This window comes from Leopardus geoffroyi, chromosome B4, assembly GCF_018350155.1.
Source record: "Leopardus geoffroyi isolate Oge1 chromosome B4, O.geoffroyi_Oge1_pat1.0, whole genome shotgun sequence".
NCBI classification, from domain to species: domain Eukaryota; kingdom Metazoa; phylum Chordata; class Mammalia; order Carnivora; family Felidae; genus Leopardus; species Leopardus geoffroyi.
In genome coordinates, this window is record NC_059341.1 from 11093566 (window position 1) to 11117946 (window position 24381).

The 24381-nt window shown below is 41.8% G+C and overlaps 1 protein-coding gene across 4 annotated transcripts in view; it reads left to right on the plus strand.

Moving 5' to 3' along the window:
- Nucleotides 1–24381, plus strand: part of DHTKD1 (dehydrogenase E1 and transketolase domain containing 1) — a 52370-nt gene that overhangs the window by 24718 nt on the left and 3271 nt on the right. For 3 of the 4 annotated variants that reach the window (XM_045462940.1, XM_045462941.1, XM_045462943.1), the window contains 10 exons: nucleotides 4336–4507; nucleotides 5532–5730; nucleotides 7808–8120; nucleotides 9365–9449; nucleotides 10183–10322; nucleotides 16396–16546; nucleotides 18412–18518; nucleotides 19578–19742; nucleotides 22186–22268; nucleotides 22603–22772. In XM_045462940.1, the coding sequence (XP_045318896.1) occupies nucleotides 4336–4507; nucleotides 5532–5730; nucleotides 7808–8120; nucleotides 9365–9449; nucleotides 10183–10322; nucleotides 16396–16546; nucleotides 18412–18518; nucleotides 19578–19742; nucleotides 22186–22268; nucleotides 22603–22772 (1585 nt within the window). The remainder of the gene's footprint in view (nucleotides 1–4335; nucleotides 4508–5531; nucleotides 5731–7807; nucleotides 8121–9364; nucleotides 9450–10182; nucleotides 10323–16395; nucleotides 16547–18411; nucleotides 18519–19577; nucleotides 19743–22185; nucleotides 22269–22602; nucleotides 22773–24381) is intronic. The other variant, XM_045462942.1, reaches the window with a different exon arrangement.

A 24381-nucleotide genomic window follows, 5' to 3' on the forward strand; every position in this document is an offset into this window, starting at 1 on the left:
TCATCTCAAGGCAACTGACTTTAGACTGAGATTTCACTGTGTTTATTTCTCTCTTATGAGTTATTTTGGGAGGTATTGACTAGTATCCCTGATGCTTTTCAGAGGACAGATGTCAGAACTTCTCTGAAAATATGGCCCTCTAGGAAACTACATAGTATCCATATATGTACCAAGGCTATAAGAGTCTGGATTTAGTTTGTTAGCTTGCTTGTTTGTTTTAAAATGAAGGTCTTTGGCATTAAGGCAACCCATACATCTCATTAGTGTGGCTCTTGCTTTAGTTTTTTGTAACCTGACAGCCTAGATGTTCAGACTGTGGATCACATTTTTTTTTCCCCTATGAGTATTCATTTAAATATGAACCTTTAACTACCGGGCAGTAATTAATTCTCGGTATCAGTGGCTGAGTCTCTAAACCCTATAGAAATAGGTACATCTGTAAGGCAGGAGAATATTTGGCTGCATATACAAATAACAACTTTATCTTATTCATGTTAATTTTTCATGGGCCAGAAACTTGTAGTAAGTAAATTGGGGGTATGCAGCATTGCATTTGACAATGACATAGTTTTTCAAAATGGAAATCTTACATTGTTGGCCATTCTCTTTACCTTTTGCTCGACTTAATTCACGATACTGTAAAATATTTTAGTCATTCACATTAGCAAGTCTTAACATGGACTTCAGAAACAAGAGATGAAGATGACACTTTATTTATTTTTGAGAAAGAGAGAGAGAGGGTGTGGGAGGGGCACAGAGAGAGGGAGACAGTATTCAAAGCAGGCTCCAGGCTCCAAGCTGTCATCATAGAGCCCAACGCGGGGCTCAAACTCACAGACCGCGAGATTGCACCCTGAGCCAAAGTCAGACACTTAACTGACTGAGCCATGCTGGCACCCCAACATTTTCTTCAAAGTGATAGGAAACTTCCCTCTTTTGTCTACTTTGTGTTCCCAAATCACTTGCCCTGCTGTGTCTGTACATGTCCTGCTGTGCTGACTTCTTGTGGGAACTCTAAATTTGGAGCCTATAAAATCATGGTGGGTGAGATTCTGGATGCTACTTTTTCTGCCTGACCTCTTCTGTTTATTTTGGTCCCAAACCTGGTGAAAGTAGATTGTCATCTGTGATCTGTGTGTGTCCAAACCCCCTTGCCATCTTTGGCTATGTAGCTTCTACCTCATCCAGCATTTGTTTGTGTTTATGGACCCTCACTCCCAAAAAGCTATATGCAGCATAGTGGAGTGGTTTCTCTTCTGATTTAAGAAGAAAATAAAATTAACAGATGATACCTGTGTGCCTTAGTGCCGTGAATCCAAAGACCAGGATAAAATGATGCAAGTTATGAGCAGATGTTATGTTACTTTAAAAAAAAATTTTTTTTTTTTTTTGAGAGAGAGAGAGAGAGAGAGAGAGAATGTGTGTGAGTGCATGGGTGAGCAGAGGAGGGGCAGAGAGAGGGGGAGAGAGAATCTTAAGCAGGCTCCATGGCCAGCTTGGGACTAGATCTCACAACTGTGAGATCATGACTTGAGGCAGAATCAAGGTGACTGAGCCACCTAGGTACCCCTAAAAATTTTTTTCTTTGAGTATAGTTGACACCAGATGTTATGTTCTTATTGATGTCTCTAGTGTAACATTTTTGTAAAGGAGCAGAAGAAGTACACATCTTCCTTGCTTTACTGAAATTCTTTCCTTTTTTCTTTTTTTCTGAGAGAGAGAGCGAGAGAGAAAGAGAGAGAGAGCGCATGCGCAGGTGAGCAGGGGAGGGGCAGAGGGAGAGAGAGAAGAAAAAAGAGAGAGAGGGAGTCCCAAGCAGACACCACGCTCAGCTGGGAGCCCAACTCAAGGATCCACCTCAAGACCATGAGATCACATCCTGAGCCAAAATCAAGAGTCAGACACTTAACTGATTGGGCCGCCCAGGCACCCCAGTGAACTCCTCTTATATCATTACCCCCAAGAAATCCCATGCGCAAGGAGGAGTGCTCAGATGCCAGGAGCCCCTGGCCCTTGTGGTTGGACTTGACAGTGTAGCGTGGTATAGAAGAGGCAAAGACTGTGGAACCAAGAAGATGAGTTCAAATACTGGCTTTGCTGCTTTCTGGCTTGGTGTGGTTGGTTCTGTTATGGTAGTTCTCTGAATCTCATAGAAAAATGCGAGTGTGTTATATTCCTCATCGTGGTCTGAGAATTAAATGAGAACATGGACATAACAACTTCCTTGATCCAGGAGAAAGGCTTGGAGGGGTGGAGACATAAGTAGAAAAAACACAGAAGGCCCAGGGTCTAGTCCAATGTGAAGTATACACTCTTTGTGAGCCTTGGTTTCCTCCTCTGTAAAAAGGACAGTAGTGACTTCCTTACCTGGCCCCCACCTGGTTGTTGAGGGGATTAATGCTGTGGAGATAATGGAAGGGTGTGTTATTAGTAGGTATAGATAACTCCAAAATGGGAGTCATCCCTATACACCCTAGCCAAACGAAGGCGGGACCTGGAAATTTCACTAAAGCCAAGGAGTGCTTCCTTTCTTAGCCAAAATATTCTACTTACATTTAAAAAAAATGACTATTTTAAGGACATTGTCAATGTCCTTTTAAAAAATGTACTTCGAAGTATTCTTTCTTCATTTATATTTAGGTCTTTTACTTCTATTCTTATTAGAGCCCAGTGGTTACCTTCAGTTAGGACATATCATATTATTTTATTTATTATTATTAATTATTTTATTTTAGAGAGAGTGAGAGAGACAGTGCGAGCAGGAGAGAGGGGCAGAGGGAGAGAGAGAGAGAGAGAGAGAGAGAGAGAGAATCTTAAGCATTCTCCACGCTCAGGGAGGAACCTGACCCTGGGATCATGACCGGAGCCAAAATCAAGAGTTGGATGCTAGGGGTGCCTGGGTGGCTCAGTCAGTTAAGCGTCTGATTCTTGGTTTTGGGCTCAGGTCATGATCTCATAGTTTCGTGAGTTTGAGCCCTGCATCAGGCTCTGTGCTAACAGTGTGGAGCCTGCTTGGGATTCTCTTTCTCTGCCCCTCCCCCACTCATGCTGTCTCTCTCTCTCTCTCTCTCCCTCTCTCTCAAAATAAATAAATAAACTTTAAAAAAGTAACAAAAAAAAAAAAACAGATGCTCAAGCGACTGAGCCACCTGGGGCCCCCAGATTACTTATTCTTAAATGTTTGTTTATTTTTTAGAGAGAGAGAGACAGAGAGAGAGACAGAGTACAAGCGGAGAAGGGGCAGAAGAAGAGGGAGACACAGAATCTGAAGCAGGCTCCAAGCTGTCAGTGCAGAGCCTGATGCAGGGCTTGAACTCACAAACTGTGAGATCATGACCTGAGCCAAAGTCAGACACTTAACCGATTGAGCCACCCAGGCACTACTTTTATTCTTTAGTTCAGCATTTTGACAGTTTATGATACTAGACTTTTATTTATTTTTTTATTGCAATATATTTGACAATAGCATTATGTCAATTTAAGGTGTGTAACATGTTGATGTCACAGATAATCACCTTGTAGCCTGAAGTCAGTAGAACTCATATCTTCTTCTAAGATCTTCTAAGATCTATAATTCCCTTGTTATTTGCTTTCAACTTCTGTGAAAATGATCTCCCCTTTTATCTACTACTTTCCATCTATCAGGTTTTGTGATGATGTTGTGATCTAACAGACTTCAGATGTGCTGGGAGAATAGCACATTTCAGATGTTGTGTGATAGTATTTTGTTGTTTCCTCAAAGCATCCTTTCAATTACCTGTGATATACTTTCCCCCATGCCTCCTGTCTTTGCTGTCGTATCTCCCTCCCCCCACCTCTTTGTGTTCACGGTGTGGCCAACACAGCCAGTGGGGATTAGGTGATGTGAGCTGCGCACCGTCTCTTTTCAGGGGCAGGATGATTGGGGAAGAGAGAGAGAGTTCAAAGCCATGCACTGTTCGTCATGTCTTGCAAGCTGTTTTCATGAAAACTGTACTGGAGCTGATTTTCCTTCAGTACTGCTGATAGTCCTTCCTTCTGTGGTGCTGCTGGATGTTCTCGAATGTTGATAGGTATATTAGAAGTGATGCATGCGAGTGACAATGTGGGGGTGAAAGAATAGATCAATTGGCGGTGGCCACAAGAGGTAAAGGGGCTTTGAAACCAACTTGAGATCAGCCTAACCATCCTAGAAAGTCCTGTACGGAACCAGCAGATTTTTAGGAGGGCAGGAGAGCAGTGAGAGCGTGGTTGTTTTTATTCCTGTTATTATTTGAAAACAATTTATTCCAAACTGGATACATAAATTTCTCCACCTCTTATGTTCATTTTCTTGTTTTCTCCTCTATGATTTAGGTTCACGGTGATGCTTCTTTCTGTGGTCAGGGGATTGTTCCCGAAACATTTACGCTGTCTAATCTCCCACATTTCAGAATTGGTGGGAGTGTCCATCTGATTGTCAATAACCAGCTGGGTTACACCACTCCTGCAGAAAGAGGAAGGTCTTCCTTATACTGCAGTGATATCGGTATGTGATGTAGGGAGGCATCTCTAAAAAAACATCTAGTTCACTAGGAACAGTAAGCCTCCCTGGTTACCCCGTTTTAAATTTGGGGTCAGGTATGGTTAGTAGTCACCAACAGTGGTATCCATATTCCTTTAAAATCTGAGTGTGACCTTTGAATCCGAAGAGGTGAAACAAGAGGGAAACACAAAGGGTGCCATCTCAAATTGCCCAGATATCCAGTTGAATGCTGTCATGGAAACCAAAGATCAACACAATTAGTACAACACCAGGGTACTCATCTTTAGGAGATTCAGATCCAGGGTGCCCAAGACCTTAGTCAAGAATGGTATTGAATTTGGCTAAGGGGTCTTGGTTAGAAATCAGATACAAAGAAGCAAAGTTGACTTGTTCTACTCTGGAAATTAGCAATATTAAGAGAAAGGCAAGGCTTTTTTTAAAACCCATCCCCCAATTCACAGAGTTACCTGAATTGTTAGATGGTAGGAACTATTGCGTTTTTGCACCCAGCCCCTGGCCTGGATGCCTTTTGGAGCTATCTATGTGAATGTTTTGTGATTAGTTTGACAAAGATACTGGAAGCACATTCTAGGGCTTTTCTTTGAAGAAAATCAATTTTTTTTTTAGGATTCGTCCTTTAATGACCCTTTTATCTCAGGAGGAAAGATACAGTAACAATGACAGTAACAAAATAAATAGTAGTTGTTACATACCAGGCACTCTTCAGCACTTTATATGCAGTAACTCGGAATCTTTACAACATCACCAGGAGGTATAGGAGCTATTATCCCAGTTTTATAGATGAGAAAACTGAGATTCATAACTTTACTAAGGTCACAGAGTGAGTCACAGAGCTAGGACATGACCTCTTTCCTATCAGCTGGACTCCAAAGTGTGGGTTCTTAACAGCCCAGCCAAATCATCTCTGAGTATGTGGGCTGCCTCCCCACGCAGGCAAGAGGACTTGGAGGTGGGCTAATGTCCATTGGGGTTGGCTAGCCAGCTTCATCTGTCTTCTCTGCCTCAGGGAAGCTTGTGGGCTGTGCCATCATCCATGTCAATGGAGACAGCCCAGAAGAAGTGGTTCGGGCCACACAACTGGCTTTTGAATACCAGCGCCAGTTCCGGAAGGATGTGATTGTTGACTTGTTATGCTACAGGCAGTGGGGCCACAATGAGCTGGATGAGCCCTTCTTCACAAATCCAGTCATGTACAAAATCATCAGGTATAATTGTAAATCTTTGTTGAAGATCCCCTTACTCCCATAGGGCTTGCATTTTTTAAAATTATTTTTATTAGACACTCTGAAGTAGGGCGACCAACTCCCTGGGTTGCCTGGGACATGAAACTTTCAGGAATGAAACTGGGGTAGTCCTGAGCAAACTGGGATGATCATCCTACGGATCCCAGGAAAGCTCCCCAGAGTCTTCAAACTCCACACGTTTACTCTATGAATAAATGAAGGCAACTTACCAATCTCACTGAGGTAGGAAGACTGGGGCAGAGCCCTTAGCCCGAAGCTACTTAGTTTGTCACTGACAGGATCAGAAATAGATCCTCTGTGATTCACGTGGTGCCTCAGCAAGAGGCAACATGATGGATTTTAAGGAACCTAGAGAACTCTGCTGTCCAATATGGAAGCCACTACCATACATGGCTACTGAACACTTGAAATGTGGCCATTCCTGCTGGAGATGGGTTGTGAGTGTAATGAACACACCAGATTCCAAAGACCTTGAAAAAAAAGAATGTAAACTATCTCAATAAGAATTTTTATGTTGATAAAGTATTAAAGTGACTATATTTTGAGGAAACTGAATTAAATATGTCATTAAAATTCATTCCACCTGTTTAATTTTAACCTTTTCTAACACGACCACTAAGAGATTTTTAATTACATGTTGGCTGGCTCTGCATTTCTCTTGGACAGCATTGAGACAGAAAGTTAATGAGATGGAGGGGAACGTGTTCCTTTGGAATTTACTTTTTTGATACTAGAAAGTACAATAGAACCCCCTCCCCCACTTTATTTCCTCATAGATATAAATTAAAGTAGAGAAAGAAATTTGGTGACTCTTCATAGGTCTTTCTGGTCAGAGGTAGCACCCTGCTCTTGGAAGAACAAATCTGGGTTCTCTGTTTAGCTTTGAATTTAGCTGCTGAGTGACCAGATGTGGCTCAAGGCCCCATTTAAAAAAAAAAAAAAAAATCTATCCAGTCCATCTGTCACTTTCGTCATGATTAAATATGATAAAATATGTGAGCAAGATTTGTTGTTTAAAGTATTACTTGAGCATAGATTGGCATTATTATTGTTGTAAAATGGAGATACTGATTATTATAGTTTCCGGATTATTAAAGCCACCTGAAACAGATGTTGGTGACTTTGAGTTCAATACTGTTTGAAATAAAGTGGTAAGACAATGTAGGTCAGTCTTGTAAATAACTTTCCAGAATGTACCAATTCATAGAAAAACTCTACTAATTATTTCTACCTTGATGTAGATAAAAGCTTATAAAGATGAATCTTATTTTTTTGCTTGCCTGCAAGAAGTTGTTACTCACCATTGCCTTAAAAAAAAATAATGCATTGGAGTGAAAGGTACATAACATAAAATGGATCATTTTATTTTTTATTTTATTTATTTTAAATTTTCTAATGTTCATTTATTTTTTGAAAGACAGAGACAGAGCATGAGCAGGGGAGGGACAGAGAGAGGGAGACACAGAATCCGAAGCAGATTCCAGGCTCCATGCTGTCAGCACAGAGCCTGACGCGGGGCTCAAATTCATCGAGCTGGATCATGACCTGAGCTGAAGTTGAACACTTAACTGACTGAGCCACCCAGGAACCCCTAAAATGGATCATTTTATTTTTATTTTATTTATTTGTTTATTTTACATTTTTTTATTTTTGAGAGACAGAGCACAAGTGGGGGAGGGGCAGAGAGTAGGGGAGACACAGAATCTGAAGCAGGTTCCAGGCTCTGAGCTGTCAGCCCAGAGCCTGACGTGGGGCTTGAACTCACGAACCGTGAGATCATGACCTGAGCTGAAGTCGGATGCTTAACCGACCGAACCACCCAGGTGGCCCATAAAATGGATCATTTTAAAGTGAACAATTCAGAGGCATTTAGTACATTGACAATGTAGTACAACCACCCCTTCTATCCAGTTCCTGAACATTTCCTGTGTGCCTTTTTATAGTGACGTGGCTCTGTGATACCTTGGACAACTAGTGTATCTGTCACGCTTTGGTTTTTACAAACCCGATTGACTTTTCTCTCCTCTCTCTTGGACAGAGCCCGGAAGAGCATCCCAGACACCTATGCAGAGCACCTTATTTCCAACGGACTCATGACCGAGGAAGAGGTGTCGGATATCAAAACCTCCTACTATGCAAAGTTAAATGACCATTTAACTAACATGGCCCACTATAGCCCCTCGGCCACCAACCTGCAGGCTCACTGGCAGGGCCTGGTCCAGCCGGAGGCTTCCATTACAACCTGGAACACTGGTGTGCCCCTAGACCTCCTGCGATTTATTGGTGGGAAGTCCGTGGAAGTGCCGGAGGGACTCCACATGCACAGTCACCTTCTGAAGATGTACGTTCAGGTAGGGAGCATTGTAATTTCCGGTTGTTGTTTGTTTGTCTTGTGCAGCAAAGAAATTGGTGTTGATCTGGTCTTTTCGGTTCAGCTAATGAATTTGACATTTATTGCATGCCACTAGGTTCTAGTGATGTTTTGGTAGTGATGCTCTCTTAAGTCAGATTTGTCTACTTGTGCTCTTTTCTCTCTTCTTTCCTTTGTATACACAAACAGGTTCTGGTACTGATAGTCCATTCAGGTTTTGTCTACTTCTCATTTTCCTCGATTTACTTACTCATTCATACATGTTTAATACATGTACATGCACTACATGCACATTATCAAAAATAGAGGACAGAAATACCTGTTTTGATTTCTCTGATTAGTGAGCAGAAAACACTTTCATTTTGGGGGCCAGCTTGAATAAAAATAAGTACACATCAACAAATATACCCCCAAAGGCAACCATTTGCCCTTACACACGTTGATGTTTCTTACATATTGTCTCACGTTAAAGATAGATTGAAACTTTGGTTTGCCTAGGACTCGGGAATTTCCTGGAACGTGGGATTCTGCATGCTCAAAGTGAGGGAGCAAAAGTCAAAGGCCTTCGTCTTTCTTAAACTTGGATAGAGGCACTTTGTCCTCTGAATGATTTTGAGATGCTTACTTCATTTCCAGTTTTTTTATTTATTTTAAATGCTTATTTATTTATTTTGGGGGAGAGAGAGAGAGAGAGAGAGAGCGTGAGCAAGCCAGCAGGGGAGCGTCAGAGAGAGAGTGAAAGAGAGAGAATCCAAAGCAGGCTTCTTGCTGTCAGTGCAGGACCCCACTTGGGACTTGATCTCACAACCGTGAGATCATGACCTGAGCTGAAATCAAGAGTCGGACGCTTAACCGACTGAGCCACCCAGGCACCCCTAGGCTTTTATTATAGGTACAGAGATTCTTAAAATAATCTGTGTACTTACCATCCAGGTGAAGAAATTGAATATTACAAGCACAGTTCTCTGCGTGCCCTCCCTGGTGCCGTCTCCTCTCCATTGTGCACAGGCTTAACCACTAAGCTGAGTGCCTGCTAGTTTTGCCTGTTTGAAAACCTATAGTTGCTATCTTACTCTCATCTTTCCCTTCTGCACTTTCTGTTTTAATATAACATTATAATTTTGATCCATACTGTTGTTGCATTACATTTTGTGAACTCAGTGTGGAAAAGGGTATAGACTGTTAAAAGTGTCTTTTTTTCCCCTCTGCTTCTGTTTTTTGCAGTCTAGACTGGAGAAAGTGATGGATGGAACAAAATTAGACTGGGCTACAGCAGAAGCTCTTGCCTTGGGCTCATTACTTACTCAGGGTAAGACATTTCTGTTTAGTTGCACAGCTGGTAGGGATTGCTTTATATGACACTTGATGTATGTGACCCCTGCAGTTCTGAGTAAAACTATCTCCAATTGTTTTCAGTAACTAGAGAGGTTCTAAAATGTGTTAGCTTTTCTTCTTTGACAATATTATTTAATCTTCAGGATAAGTCGTGTTGGTGACCTTCATCAAAGAATAGACTATAGAACATTTCTTGCTAGGAAACAAAGGGCCCTGTGCCGGATAAATTGGAAAGATATTTTCCTCCAAACATTGTAGGGCAAGCAATGACTCTCCATTCTTGTGTGATCTTGCCTTACACAGACTTTTGAATATAGGGCAGACATATTTTATTTTTTTATAATTTTTTTTAATGTTTATTATTTTTGAGAGAGAGAGAGACAGTGTGAGTAGGGGAGGGGCAGAGAGAGAAAGGGAGACACAGAATCTGAAGCAGGCTTCAGGCTCCCAGCTTTCAGCACAGAGCCCCACTTGGGGCTTGAATCCATGAACTGTGAGGTCATGACCCAAGCCGAAGTTGGACACTTAACTGACTGAGCCACCCAGGTGCCCCAGAACAGGTATATTTTAATGTGGTTAATCTATTGCTAAGGGAAATTCTCAGAATGAACTGATGTGTAAGAATTCAGCATCACCATGTGTTGTTAATACTTAGGTTATTCACGGGAATCTGGTTTTTTTTGTTTTTTCCTCCTTGCTTGCTTAAGGTTTTAATGTCCGTCTGAGTGGGCAAGATGTCGGCCGTGGAACTTTTAGTCAGAGGCACGCCATGGTTGTTTGCCAGAACACCGATGACACCTATATCCCTCTGAACCATATGGACCCAAATCAGAAAGGGTTTCTAGAGGTAGGATGTCTTAGTGTCGATTGTAAAACCCAGGTGCTGATAATTATAGTTACAGGATTCTTAAAGCAGCTAGAAACAGATGTCAGCAACTTTGGGTTCAATCGTTTTAAATTTTTTTTTTTTTCAACGTTTGTTTATTTTTGGGACAGAGAGAGACAGAGCATGAACGGGGGAGGGGCAGAGAGAGAGGGAGACACAGAATCGGAAACAGGCTCCAGGCTCTGAGCCATCAGCTCAGAGCCCGACGCGGGGCTCGAACTCACGGACCGCGAGATCGTGACCTGGCTGAAGTCGGACGCTTAACCGACTGCGCCACCCAGGCGCCCCGGGTTCAATCGTTTTAAAAAAAAATTTAGGGGCACCTGGGTGGCTCGGTTGGTTGGGTGTCCGACTTCAGCTCAGATCATTATCTCGCAGTTCAGGAGTTCGAGCCTGCATCAGGCTCTGTGCTGACAGCTCAGAGCCTGGAGGCTGCTTCAGATTCTGTGACTCCCATTCTCTCTCTGCCCCTTCCCTGCTCTCTCTCTCAAAAATAAATAAAAACATTAAAAAATTAAAAAAAATTCCAGTATCGTTAACATGGTGTTTTATTAGTTTCAGGTGTACAATATAGGGATTCAACACTTTCATACATCACCCAGTGCTCATCTAGTGTATCTTTTTTTATTATTAAATATAATTTATTGTCAAATTGGTGTCCATACAATACCCAGTGATCATCCCAACAGGTGCCCTCCTCGATGCCCATCACCCACTTTCCTCTCTCCCCTACCCCCCATCAACCCTCAGTTCTCAGTTTTTAAGAGTCTCTTATGGTTTGCCTCCTTCCCTCTCTGTAACTTTTGTTTCCCCCTTCCCCTCCCCCATGGTCTTGTATTAAGTTTCTCAGGATCTACATATGAATGAAAACATATGGTATCGGTCTTTCTCTGCCTGACTTATTTCACTTAGCATAATACCCTCCCTGTTCCATCACATTGTTACAAATGGCCAGATTTCATTCTTTCTCATTGCCAAGTAGTATTCTGTTATATATATAAACCACATCTTCTATATCCATTCGTCAGTTGATGGACATTTAGGCTCTTTCCATAATTTGGTTTTTGTTGAAAGTGCTGCTAGAAACTTTGGGGTACAAGTGCCCCTATGCATCAGCACTCCTGGATCCCTTGGGTAAATTCCTAGCAGTGCTATTCCAGAGCAGCTGTACCAGTTTGCATTCCCACCAACAGTGCAAGAGGGTTCCTGTTTCTCCACGTCCTCGCCAGCGTCTATAGTCTCCTGATTTGTTCATTTTGGCCACTCTGACTGGCGTGAGGTGGTATCTGAGTGTGGTTTTGATTTGTATTTCCCTGATGAGGAGTGACGTTGAGCATCTTTTCATGTGCCTGTTGGCCATCTGGATGTCTTCTTTAGAGTAGTGTCTATTCATGTGTTCTGCCCATTTCTTCACTGGATTATTTGTTTTTCGGGTGTGGAGTTTGGTGAGCTCTTTATAGATTTTGGATAGCAGCCCTTTGTCCGATATGTCATTTGCAAATATCTTTTCCCATTCCCTTGGTTGCCTTTTAGTATTGTTGATTGTTTCCTTTGCTGTGCAGAAGCATTTTATCTTAATGAGGTCCCAGTAGTTCATTTTTGCTTTTAATTCTCTTGCCTTTGGAGATGTGTCAAGTAAGAAAATGCTGCAGCTGAGGTCAGAGAGGTTTTTTCCTGCTTTCTCCTCTAGGGTTTTGATGGTTTCCTGTCTCACATTCAGGTCCTTCATCCATTTTGAGTTTGTTTTTGTGAATGGTGTAAGAAAGTGGTCTAGTTTCATCCTTCTGCATGTTGCTGTCCAGTTCTCCCAGCACCATTTGTTAAAGAGACTGTCTTTTTTCCATTGGATATTCTTTTGCAAATCAATTAATATGATACATGACATTAATAAAAGAAAAAATAAGAACCGTATGATTCTGTCTATAGATGCAGAAAAAGCATTTGACAAAATACAGCATCCTTTCTTAATAAAAACCGTTGAGAAAGTCGGGATAGAAAGAAAATACTTAAACATCATAAAAGCCGTTTATGAAAAGCCGACAGCTAATATCATCCTCAATGGGGAAAAACTGAGAGCTTTCCCCCTGAGATCAGGAACACAACAGGGATGTCCACTCTCACCGCTGTTGTTTAACATGGTGTTGGAAGTGCTAGCATCAGCGATCAGACAACAAAAGGAATCAAAGGCCTCAAAATTGGCAAAGATGAAGTCAAACTTTCGCTGTTTGCAGACGACGTGATACTCTACATGCAAACCTGACAGACTCCACCAAAAGTCTGTTAGAACTGATACATGAATTCAGCAAAGTCGCAGGATACAAAATTAATGTACAGAAATCGGTTGCATTTTTATACACCAATAATGAAGCAACAGAAAGAGAAATAAAGAAACTGATCCCATTCACAATTTCACCAAGAATCATAAAATACCTAGGAATAAACCTAACCAAAGATGTAAAAGATCTGTATGCTGAAAACTATAGAAAACTTATGAAGGAAATTGAAGAAAAGAAATGGAAAAACATTCCGTGCTCATGGATTGGAAGAATAAATATTGTTAAAATGTCAGTACTACCCAAAGCAATCTACACATTCAATGCAATCCCAATCAAAATCGCACCAGCATTCTTCTTGAAGCTAGAACAAGCAATCCTAAAATTTGTATGGAACCACAAACAACCCCGAATAGCCAAAGAAATATTGAAGAAGGAAACCAAAGCAGGAGGCATCACAATCCCAGACTTTAGCCTCTACTACAAAGCTGTAATCATCAAGACAGCATGGTATTGGCACAAAAACAGACACATAGACCAATGGAATAGAATAGAGACTCCAGAAGTGGACCCACAAATGTATGGCCAACTAATCTTAGATCAGCGTACTCTTAATTCCCTTCACCTACTTCACGCATCCCCCACTGGTAAAACCATGCCCCACCGGTAAAACCAGTTTTTACAAGTGGTAAAAACTGGTTACCACTAGTTTCTTCTTTAATAGTCTGTTTTTGTGTGTGTCTTTTTCTATTTGTTCATTTCTTTTGTTTCTTTTTTTGAATTTATTTTTTTATAATTTAACTTTATTTTTTATTTTTTAAAATTTACATCCAAATTAGTTAGTATACAGTGAAGCAATGATTTCAGGAGTAGATGCCTTAATGCCCCTTACCCATTTAGCCCATCCCCTCTCCCACAACCCCTCCAGCAACCCTCCGTTTTTTTCTCTATTAAAACCATGTCCTTTATAGGAAGGACCCTGGGAGGAACTGCTGCTTGCTCTTGGTACTGCTCCTGGTACTGACTGAGTTGACTGAGCAGTGGTTTGTCTCTATGGTGTGTGTACCGTGAATTCTGCAATTGAGCCACATTCTTCTGTCAGTAATGGCTCCCAGGAAGAGGTGGAGGCCACTGACCTCTGGTGACTGTAAGCCACTAGGCTGTCTTTCCCCTTTATTCTGTGTCTCAATATTTATCTTCTTTCTATGTACATTTACATCATCACATTGTACATCATATATATTTATGAGCCATCTCAAGTATGTTTTGGAGTAAATAAAAGGATTAATAAATCCAAGAAATGAAAGTATATATGTGTATACGTGAGTACAAATGACAATGAATGCTTAGGAGAAGGTGCAGAGAATCTACTTGGGAAGTCAGGAAAGCCTTGGGAGGGGAAGCCAGATTTGAACTGGGCCTGGAAGGACATAAGGAGTTGCCTAGTCTGATGCCTATAGAGAGAACATTCCAGGTGGACACCATAATACCTGCAAAGCCTGTGAAGTGAGAAGACAGGAACTACAAATAGCTTCATGTGACTGGAGGTTAAGTTGCAAAGTGGAAACAGGAGTCAGGAAGAGGAGACTGGCCAGACTCCCCACCTTGTGAAAGACTCGGAATGTTATGTAAGTAGGAAACCATGGAGGAATTTTGAACAGGTGATCAGATTTTTGTATCAGAAAGAACCCTCCCCATGGTACTTTGGAAGCTGAAGATGGATGAGACCTTCAGATGGTGTATCCACCCAGCTTTATTGAGGTATAATAGGACAATTTCTTTTTTTCTTTAAAACATTTTTTTCAATGTTTATTTATTTTTGAGACAGAGAGAGACAGAGCATGAATGGGGGAGGGGCAGAGAGAGAGGGAGACAGAGAATCCAAAGCAGGCTCTGTGCTGTCAGCACAAATCCTGACATGGGACTTGAACCCACGAACCATGAGATCATGATCCGAGCCAAAGTTAGACACTCAACTGACTGAGCCACCCAGGTGCCCCATAATAGGACAATTTCTAAGGAGGCTTCTCAATAGTCTAAGCAGGAAATCATATGGACCTGAATGAGGGCAATAGCAGTGCAGACAGAAGATAGGACCAGATTTGAGAACATTTACCAAACAACAGCTATGGGACTTAGCGGTAGATGGAGGGAGTGAGGAAGACTAGTCTCGCTTATCTCCTGGCTTCCTGACTTGGACAATTGCTATATGATGGTGATACTCACCCAAATATAAAGAGGGGGAACAGGTTTGGTAAGGAAAGCTGATGGATTCAGTTTTGAACATTTGACTTTGAGGTGGCTGAATAACATACAAGTTTCTGTCCATTACAGAAAGGCAATTAGATATGTATGTCTGGACTTAATGAAGGAATCTGATCTTGAGATATAGGTTTGGACATCATCAGGGTGAAGTGATTGAAACCACAAGGGTGGGAAAATCTCCCTGGGAGAGAGCAGAATGGGAAGAGAGCCAAGGGATAGGGTCCTGAGAAAAACAGCTTCTAAGGGGCTGGCAGGGGAAAAGTATTTCCCTAGAGAGCATCCAGAGGAGGAGGAGAACAAGGAGTCACTGTGTCGTGACCTGAAGAAGAAAGAAGTCAAATATGAGGAAGAATAACATGGTCATTGGATTTAGCCACTGGAAAGTCAAGAGTTGACTTCACGTACAGCTATTTTAGTGGAGCAGTGAGAGCAGAAGCTAGACGCTACTAGCTTAAAGGGTAAAATTCCCACAAATGGTGAGATCATGACCTGAGCTGCAATCAAGAATCAGACACAACCGACTGAGCCACCCAGGTGCCCCTATTTTATTATTTTTTAAATTGAAGTATAGTTGACACACAAAGTTGTGTTAGTTTCAGGTGTACAACATAGTGGTTTGACAGGTGTATTTGTGCTATGCATCGCTCACAAGTGTAGCTACCATCTGTCACCTAACAACGCTATTACAATATCATTGATGATGCTCCCTATGCTGTACCTTCCATCCCTGTGACTTACTCATTCCATGGCTGGAAGTCTGTACTTCCCACACTCTTCCACCCATTTTGCCCATTCCCCGCTCCTCCTCCCTCCACAATCACCAGTTTGTTCTCTGTGTTTATGGGTCTGTTTCCACTTTTGTTTGTCTTTTTGTTTCTCTTAAGCACAATCATATAGTTTTTGTCCATCTCTGTCTGACTCGTTTCACTTAGCATCGTACCCTCTAGATCCACCCATGTGGTCATACGACTGAGTAGAATCACGTTGCGTTTAATTGTCCTCTTTTGCCTCCTCAGAGATCTAATTTTGTGTTCTGCTTTTCTTTTTTATCTTAACATGCTGTGACGGTTCTTTTGATTTATTGTGCAGATAGGATATTAGAATAATGGATTCTAACCAAAGGTAGGCCTCCTTTTGGTAACTTTCCCCCCTTTGCTTTGTGATATGTTTTTTAAAAGCTTGTATGACACAGTTTTACTCTAACCAACCAAGGTAGATCATCTAAGAAGTTAATTTTGCTTATCCTTAAAGATCACTTTTACTGCCCACGTTGCATTCTTCTCCCCCTTTCCTTGTGCCACCTTCCCCCACATGCATTACTCACAGGGGGCAGTAGATGTCCTTTCTCAAGAAATGAGGAGATAACTGGAAAGAAAGCTCCCCTCTGTGCCCTTCCTCCTTTTTGAGAGGTTTGTGATGCTTTACCTTGACTGATCTATGTCCCCAGCTTTCCTTGCAATGACAGTGTTTCTGTTCTCTTCCTTTGTATTAATTAGATCAGCAACAGCCCTCTGTCAGAAGAGGCTGTCCTGGGATTTGAATATGGGATGAGCATCGAAAGCCCCAGGTTACTGCCCATCTGGGAGGCTCAGTTTGGCGATTTCTTCAATGGTGCTCAGATCATCTTTGACACGTTCATCTCTGGAGGTGGGTGTCAGCATTTGCATGTGGAATGGTGCATAGCACCAGCCTCGTGGGGAAACATGAATGAGGCGGGGCCATAACTGCTGTACCACAGCCCCTCAGGAGAGTTAGGGGCTGCACTGCCATCTCCTGGGGCATGGCAGCTATTGGATGGTTACAGAAGCTGCTGGAGGGCTAGGGGCCACTCGGTCACTGTACAGGCAGCACTTTCTCCAGGGCAGTGTGCTTGGCTGTAGGGAGAAGGGCATGTACCTGCCAGCTCTTAGGTAGTTTGACTTTGCGGTCTGCACTTGGGGCATGTTGCATAACTGTGACATGAATACCAAGCAGGCAGTGGGGACATAGTAGAGATTTGTGGTCAGAGTGAATGGCAGCCTTGAAAATCCACTTCCCTCGGGGCGCCTGGGTGGCTTAGTCAGTTGAGCTTTTGACCTCGGCTCAGGTCATGATCTTGCAGTTTATAAGTTCGAGACCCATGTCACAGCTCAGAGCCTGGAGCCTGCTTCGGATTCTCTCCCTCTGCCCCTCCCCCGCTCATGCTCTGTCTCTGTCTCTCTATCTCAAAATTAAATAAAAATATTAAAAAGAAAGAAAGAAAGAAAGAAAGAAAGAAAGAAAGAAAGAAAGAAAGAAAGAAAGAAAAGAAAATCCACCTCCCTCAACCCAAGGATGTTCAACTATCTGAAAGCTGGTAGTGGGACATCTTTATTTTTTTGTTTTGTGTTTAAAAAAATTTTTTTTAAGTTTATTTATTTTGAAAGAGACAGAGACAGTGTGAGTAGAGGAGGGGTAGAGAGAGAGAGAGGGGGAGAGAGAGAATCCTAGGTAGGCTCTGCACTGTCAACACAGAGCCCGACCTAGGGCTCGAACTCACGAAACCATGACATCATGACCTGAGCCAAAGAGTCGGAGGCTTAACTGACTGAGCCGCCTGGGCACCCCTTGTTTTGTTTTGTTTTGTTTTGTTTTGTTTTGTTTTGTTTTGTTTTGTTTTGTTTTGTTTTGTTTTATGAGAGGGCACATGTGAGCAAGGGGCAGAGAGAGAGGGAGAGAATCCCACGAAGGGCAGAGAGGGAGAAAGAGAGAGGGAGAATCCCATGAGGGGCAGAGAGGGAGAGAGAGAGAGAAGCAGGTCTCACCGGAATCAGGGCTCCAGCTCACCCACTGGAAGAGGGGCTGGAACTCACAAACCCTGAGTTCATGACCGGAGCCAAAGTTCAATGTTTAACTGACTGAGCCAACGAGGTGCTCCCTTATTGTTTTTAATAATCATTTACAAAATCAGAACCTACTTATTATAAAAATCAGAGTATGTAAAGTACAAGTGTGAGTCCCCGTCACCCCATTTTCGGGGGGTAAGCAACCCCCTTGGATTCTTTGCACTCCAGTCATCCCTCTGGCCGTGTTTCTCTGTGACCTTGTGGTTGTAGGGAAGAAAAGTGCCTTGAGGAGACTGGACTTTGACGTGTCCAGAGACTATCCAGAAGTGTCCACACTTGCAGCCTGAGGACAGTGGGCTGTGTTGTAATTGGTGCTGTGGGGGGAAGACAAGAGCTACCAGTGCTCAGTAGGAGTCATGTCTGCAAAGGAAGCAGAGCGGCCCATGCTGTCCTTGAAACCCGTACATTCACCTCGTGATTTGTCTCTCATCTGCCACAGCCCGTTCAGTGAGTGTGTCATATAGGGTTTCAGCCGGTAAGATGGACATTGTCCTCCTAAGCGCGTAACACTGCTGGAAAGCACACAGAATGGAAAATGACTCTAGGGGATAAGACGGCAAAGTAACGTTTGTGTCACTACTCACGTCACATCAGACGGTTCTGTTCCTGCTTCGGAGAGTTCTCACTCCCTGTCACGTGCTTTCCCAGGGGAGGCCAAGTGGCTCCTTCAGAGCGGCATTGTTATCCTGCTTCCCCATGGGTATGACGGGGCTGGACCCGACCACTCCTCTTGTCGCATAGAGCGTTTCTTGCAGGTATGTCCGCTCGCTGCTTCCTAGGTGCTTTGAAATAGACCTACCTCCCGTGAATACTTAATATGTACCTTAAACTGTAAGGCCTTGTAGTATCTGAATGAAACGGGTTTAAGGCACTGCCAGTATTCTTTATTAACATGATGCCTTGGGTATATTAGTGTCGTGGTTTTATGGCAATTAAAGTGGTTCTTGTATGGAAAAGATCAGTGGTTTCTAAACCATGCTGATAATGAAAATCATCTACAGAGCTTTTTGTAGATAGAGATCCAGGGACCAACACCAGATCAGATTCTTCAGAGTGTGGTCTGGCCTGTATTTTTACCTAAAAAATTATTTTTGAGTAACTATAGTATTTTTTATAAAGTGATTCATGATCATTAAAAAATGTTTCAATAATCATGCAGAAATAACCACAGTTAATATTTGGTAAGGATCAATACCTATGTCTTTTTATGCATATGACTTCCTAGTATTAAGAAAATTTTCAAACATACAGAAAAGTTATAAAATTTTACAGTGAACATTCATATGCCAATCCCTTAGATTCTACCACTAATATTTTATTATACTGTACTTGTTTTTATCACATTTACTCATCTATCATTCTTCTATCTATAAATCTGTATTATCTGCTGATGCATTTCAGGGTAAATGGAGATGTGTGTCCACGTACAGGTCACAGATGTGTAATCTGTACACATTATCCTAAGTGCATGAATATCATTAATTATTTTAGCATGTGTGCAGATAAATGTATAGCTAGATGACAGTTTAGTCTACTGTAGAACAGTAGATAGATGGATAGTTATGTTGATAGGTAATAATAGAGAAAAATGATTTTATAAAAAGTGGATTACAGAAGTAAACAAACTGAAGGTTAGTTAAAGACTACATGTGAAATACAAAACTACAGTTTTGGGAAGAAATAGAGGATGAGTATGCGGAAGACATCATTTGGGAGTCATGAGTATACAGATGGGTTTCCCTTAGGACAGCCGTGTCCTTATGATTGAATTAGATGATCGGAACATTTGCTTGTTTCTTTCATTTCTCTCCCAGATGTGTGACAGTGTAGAAGAGGGGGTGGATGGAGACACAGTGAACATGTTCGTGGTACACCCAACTACTCCTGCACAGTATTTCCACTTGCTCAGGAGACAGATGGTCCGGAATTTCCGAAAACCCCTCATTGTTGCTTCTCCGAAGATGTTACTCAGGTTCCCTGTAAGTAGAAACAACTGGTTAGGAAGACTTTCTCCTTCTGTCGTTTTTATATGCATTTGCCTCTATTTTCTGTATCTAATGTTATTTATTTAAAACGTTTTGGCCTTTTTAAAATTTTGATTCCAGTTAGTTAACATACAGTGTTACATTAGTTTCAGGTGTACAATATAGTGATTCAGCACTTCCATATACATCACCTGGTGCTCATCATGACAAGTGCGTTCCTTAATCCCCATCACCTATTTAACCCCCCCCCCCCACCTCCCTTTGTGTCTCGTTGTATTTAAACAGAAACATCTAGGGGTGCCTGGGTGGCTCAGTCGGTTAAGTGTCCAACTTTGGCTCAGGTCATGATCTCACAGATCATGAATTCCAACCCCGTGTTGGGCTCTGTGCTGACAGCTCAGAGCCTGGAGCCTTCCTCAGATTCTGTCTCCCTCTCTCTCTGCCCCTCTCCTGCTCGCACTGTCTCACCCTGTCTCTCAAAAATAAACATTAAAACAAATTTTTAGAAACATCTTTTAATTTTAATTTTTTTAATTACAAAAATTTTTTAATGTTTATTCATTTTGGAGATAGAAAGAGAGACAGAGCATAAGTGGGGGAGGGGCAGAGAGAGAGGGAGACCCAAAATCTGCAGCAGGCTCCAAGCTCTGAGCTGTCAGCACAGAGCCCGACGCAGGGGCTCAAATTCGCTAACCGTGAGATCGTGACCTGAGGCGAAGTCAGACGCTTAACTGACTAAGCCACCCAGGAGCCCCTGACACAGACATTTTGAAATGGCAACGTGAAAGGGGCCAAGTCATAATACACATTAATTTATTTCTAAGAAATATGTACACCTGGGATTCTTCGCCCAACTTTCATTGTACTTGCAAGATTGTCACCTGTTCCCTCAATCATTGCTCTAAAAGAGTATAATCATATTAAATATAATATATGTATGTTACTAAGTATTGAATGAACTATCGGAAATTTTATTGAGAATTTCTTTTGCTGTTTGTAACTGAGAGTTAGATTTAATTCTGGCCCTAGTTAGATTTAATTCTGTCCACTCCTCTCCTCTCCCCATGTCTAATCTATAACTTATGAAATAAGTGAGGCCTTGCTCTGGAGCCTTTAAAATATCAATAGCTTTCCTACAAATTTTCAAGCAAAATGTACTCTTATTAAGTAGTTAACTATCTTCCTTAAACATATAAGTCCTTTTAGTAATTGAAAGTGAGTACCACCGTTATTGAAGTCTGATTTCTTCCTGAAAATTAGCTACTGTACCAGTAGGTACAAGTGATCTAGCAGAGTAGAAGTCCACTCTTTGTTTCCATGGCCCATTTGGAGATGACTTACCATGTGACAAACACGACTCGAGGCTCTAGGGAGTTTGCCTGTCAAGTGGTACCTAACTTCTACCCCAATTTCCCACCCAGCTCTCAACTCCAGCTCCTTTTTTTTTTTTTTTTTTCTTAGTGAGCTCTTTACCCAATGGGGGGCTTGAACAGAGATCAAGAGTCACCTGCTCTACTGACTGAGCCAGCCAGGTGCCCCTCCAGCCCCTTTTGATTCCCACCATAGGAAGTGTGAGCTGACCAAGGGCTCTGGTTCAAGATGGAGAAAGATTGATTCTATTGTGCATTATTGAGCAACAAGAATAAATAAAGAATATATATTTATATATAATGTATCTATTTATAACTCATATGTAATATATAAACATAATACATTTTATTTTATAATATATATTCATTTTTATTTTATTCTCTTCGCTAATATTATTTTTTTAGGTTACATCACAGTGTCTTGCGTCAGCGAGGCTGCCTATCAGTGGCCCAGTCAAAGTGTCACCTTCCCAGTTGGGACTAGACTATAGGGAAATGAACTAGATGAGGAAATGGAATCCACTCCCCAACCTTACCCTCATTAATGGTCTATTCTGAGTTCTTTGCAACAAGTACTTATTTAAATTGAACTCCTTAATACCATTTCTTTTCATCACAGAAATGTTTGTGTATTGTTCCTGGTTTGTTCTGTGACTCATTAGGTTTCACTTATAAATTATGGTTAAAATCCTAAAGACAGAAATCATTGCCCTGGCTGAGCTGTTTTCATTCACAGATTCCATGAACTGCCCCCTCCAATTCCAAGAAATTAAAGCATACTTTTGATGGATATTAAAGTGTGATTGAACTGAAATGTTGATTCTTAAGATGTTATTGTGGCATCAGACAATAGGCAATTTTAAGTCACTTTGAACAAATAATTTTATTCTGAAATATACAGAATCGATATTTTTGGGAAAGATATTGTGCTTATTAGTACACATGTTTACATATAATGCTAGGAGGGAAATTTGTTGTTATTTCTTGGTAAAGATCCCTTATAAGTAAGGCACCTTCGGCTCCTTGCCTTCAGCTGCTAGATTTGTGGCCTTTTTCCCTCTCCTTAGGCAGCCGTATCAAGTCTTCACGAAATGGCACCAGGAACAACATTCAAGCCGGTCATTGGTGATTCATCTGTGGATCCCAAAAAGTAATTTGATGTGTATCTCTGTTCTCATACTCTGCGGTAGAATTTTAATTAGTGGGAAAACTAGTTCATGTTAAGGAGCCCAAAGTGACCCAAATCTCCAGTATCCTGATAGAAGAAAGTCCTTTGCATCCATGGGGTAGGAGTTAGAATATGTGCGGAAGAGGCATACATTGCTGGATAAGACTTGCCAGGGCACAGCATGAGACTGAACCCAACTACAGAGACCCCCACTCCTTCAGTAATGAAGCATTTTCATCTGCGTGGTTTCCTCCTTTTCTGATACATTCTTTCAGACATTTCTCCTCTACCACATTGTCCCTTTTCTACCCAACAGTGTTAAGAGTCTAGTGTTCTGCTGTGGCAAACATTTCTATGCCCTACTGAAGCAAAGAGAATCCTTGGAGGCCAAGAAGGGTGACTTTGCCATCATCCGAGTAGAAGAACTCTGTCCTTTCCCAGTGGATTCGTTACAGCAAGAGATGAGCAAATACAAACATGTTAAAGGTATGGCACTGGTCTTGTTGGGATTCTTCTGGATTCAGATACCTGAAACCTATTCCAGCTATCTCACGTGAAAAGAGGTTTGGGGGCAGAGAGAGTCATTAGGAAACAACCCTGGAGTCTAGAAATATGAAAAAAAAAATACTGCTAGAGCCAATGTCTCCTTGTCTTTTCTGGTATCCCTTTCAGTCTCCCCTTCTCTCACTTAAGACATGTCATTTCTTGAGAGGCTGGAGGTAATCTCTGCTATAATATTACTTTGGATAAATTGATGTAACTGTAAAAGGCAAGGCTTTTTTTTTTTGGCTGCAGTAATTGGACTGGAATAACTGGACATCTCTATGCATTGGGTACAGAAATTAACCCAAGATCACAGACCTAAATGTAAAACGTAAAACTCTAAAACTTCTAGGAGAAAACCTTTGTGGCCTTCCGTTAGGCAAAAAGTTCTTAGATGTAACACTAAACATCAGATAACAGAAAAATTGGACTTTATCAAAGCGAAAAGCTTTTGCACTGCTGAAAGGTGTTGCAGAGCAAATGGAAAGACGAGACGCAGACTGGGAGAAAGTATTTGCAAATACATATGTGACAAAGGACTATCCAGATTGTTCAGAGAGTGTCCAAAACTCAACAGTAAGAAAAACAAATAATCCAAGTTTTTAAAATGTGCAAAAGATTTGAGCCAAAGAATGGGAGGGCAAACAACCATTAAAAAAAAGATGCACAACTATAATCAGTGATAAGGGAGATGCAAGTGAAACCCAAATGAGATACGACTACACACCTATTAGAATGGCTCAAATTAGGGGCGCCTGGGTGGCGCAGTCGGTTAAGCGTCTGACTTCAGCCAGGTCACGATCTCGCGGTCCGTGAGTTCGAGCCCCGCGTCGGGCTCTGGGCTGATAGCTCAGAGCCTGGAGCCTGTTTCCGATTCTGTGTCTCCCTCTCTCTCTGCCCCTCCCCCATTCATGCTCTGTCTCTCTCTGTCCCAAAAATAAATAAACGTTGAAAAAAAAAATTAAAAAAAAAAAAAAGAATGGCTCAAATTAAAACAATAAGTATTAATTGTATCCAAGGCTGATGAGGAAGCAAAGCACCCGGAACCTGCATTCACTGCAGGAAGAAATGGAAACTGGTATAGTCGCTCTGGAAACATGTGTCAGTTCCTTACAAGGTTACACACAGAGTTACCGTACAGCCCAGTGGTTCACTTGGAGGTATTTGTCCAAGAGGAATGAAAACATGTTCACAGAAAAATGTCTATAGCAGCTTCACCATAATTGCCCCAAACTACCAGCACATCCTTCAACCTGCGGATGCTGCGGATGGATACATAATCCATGTTACATTCTTACAATACCTACTGCTCAGGAATAAGAGCGTGACCTATGGCTACAGGCAAAATCACAAATGGATTTTGCCAGTTCAAGGGAGCCAGAACCAAAGGCTACATAATATGATTCCATTCATCTGATGTTCTGGAAAAGGCATAAGCTATAGGGAGAGAGGAAAGATCAGTGGTTGCCAGAGGTTGGGTGGGTGGAGGGGTTGCCTTGAAAGGGCCAGGTTGAGGGAATTTGGGGGATTGATAGAATTTTTCTGTATCACA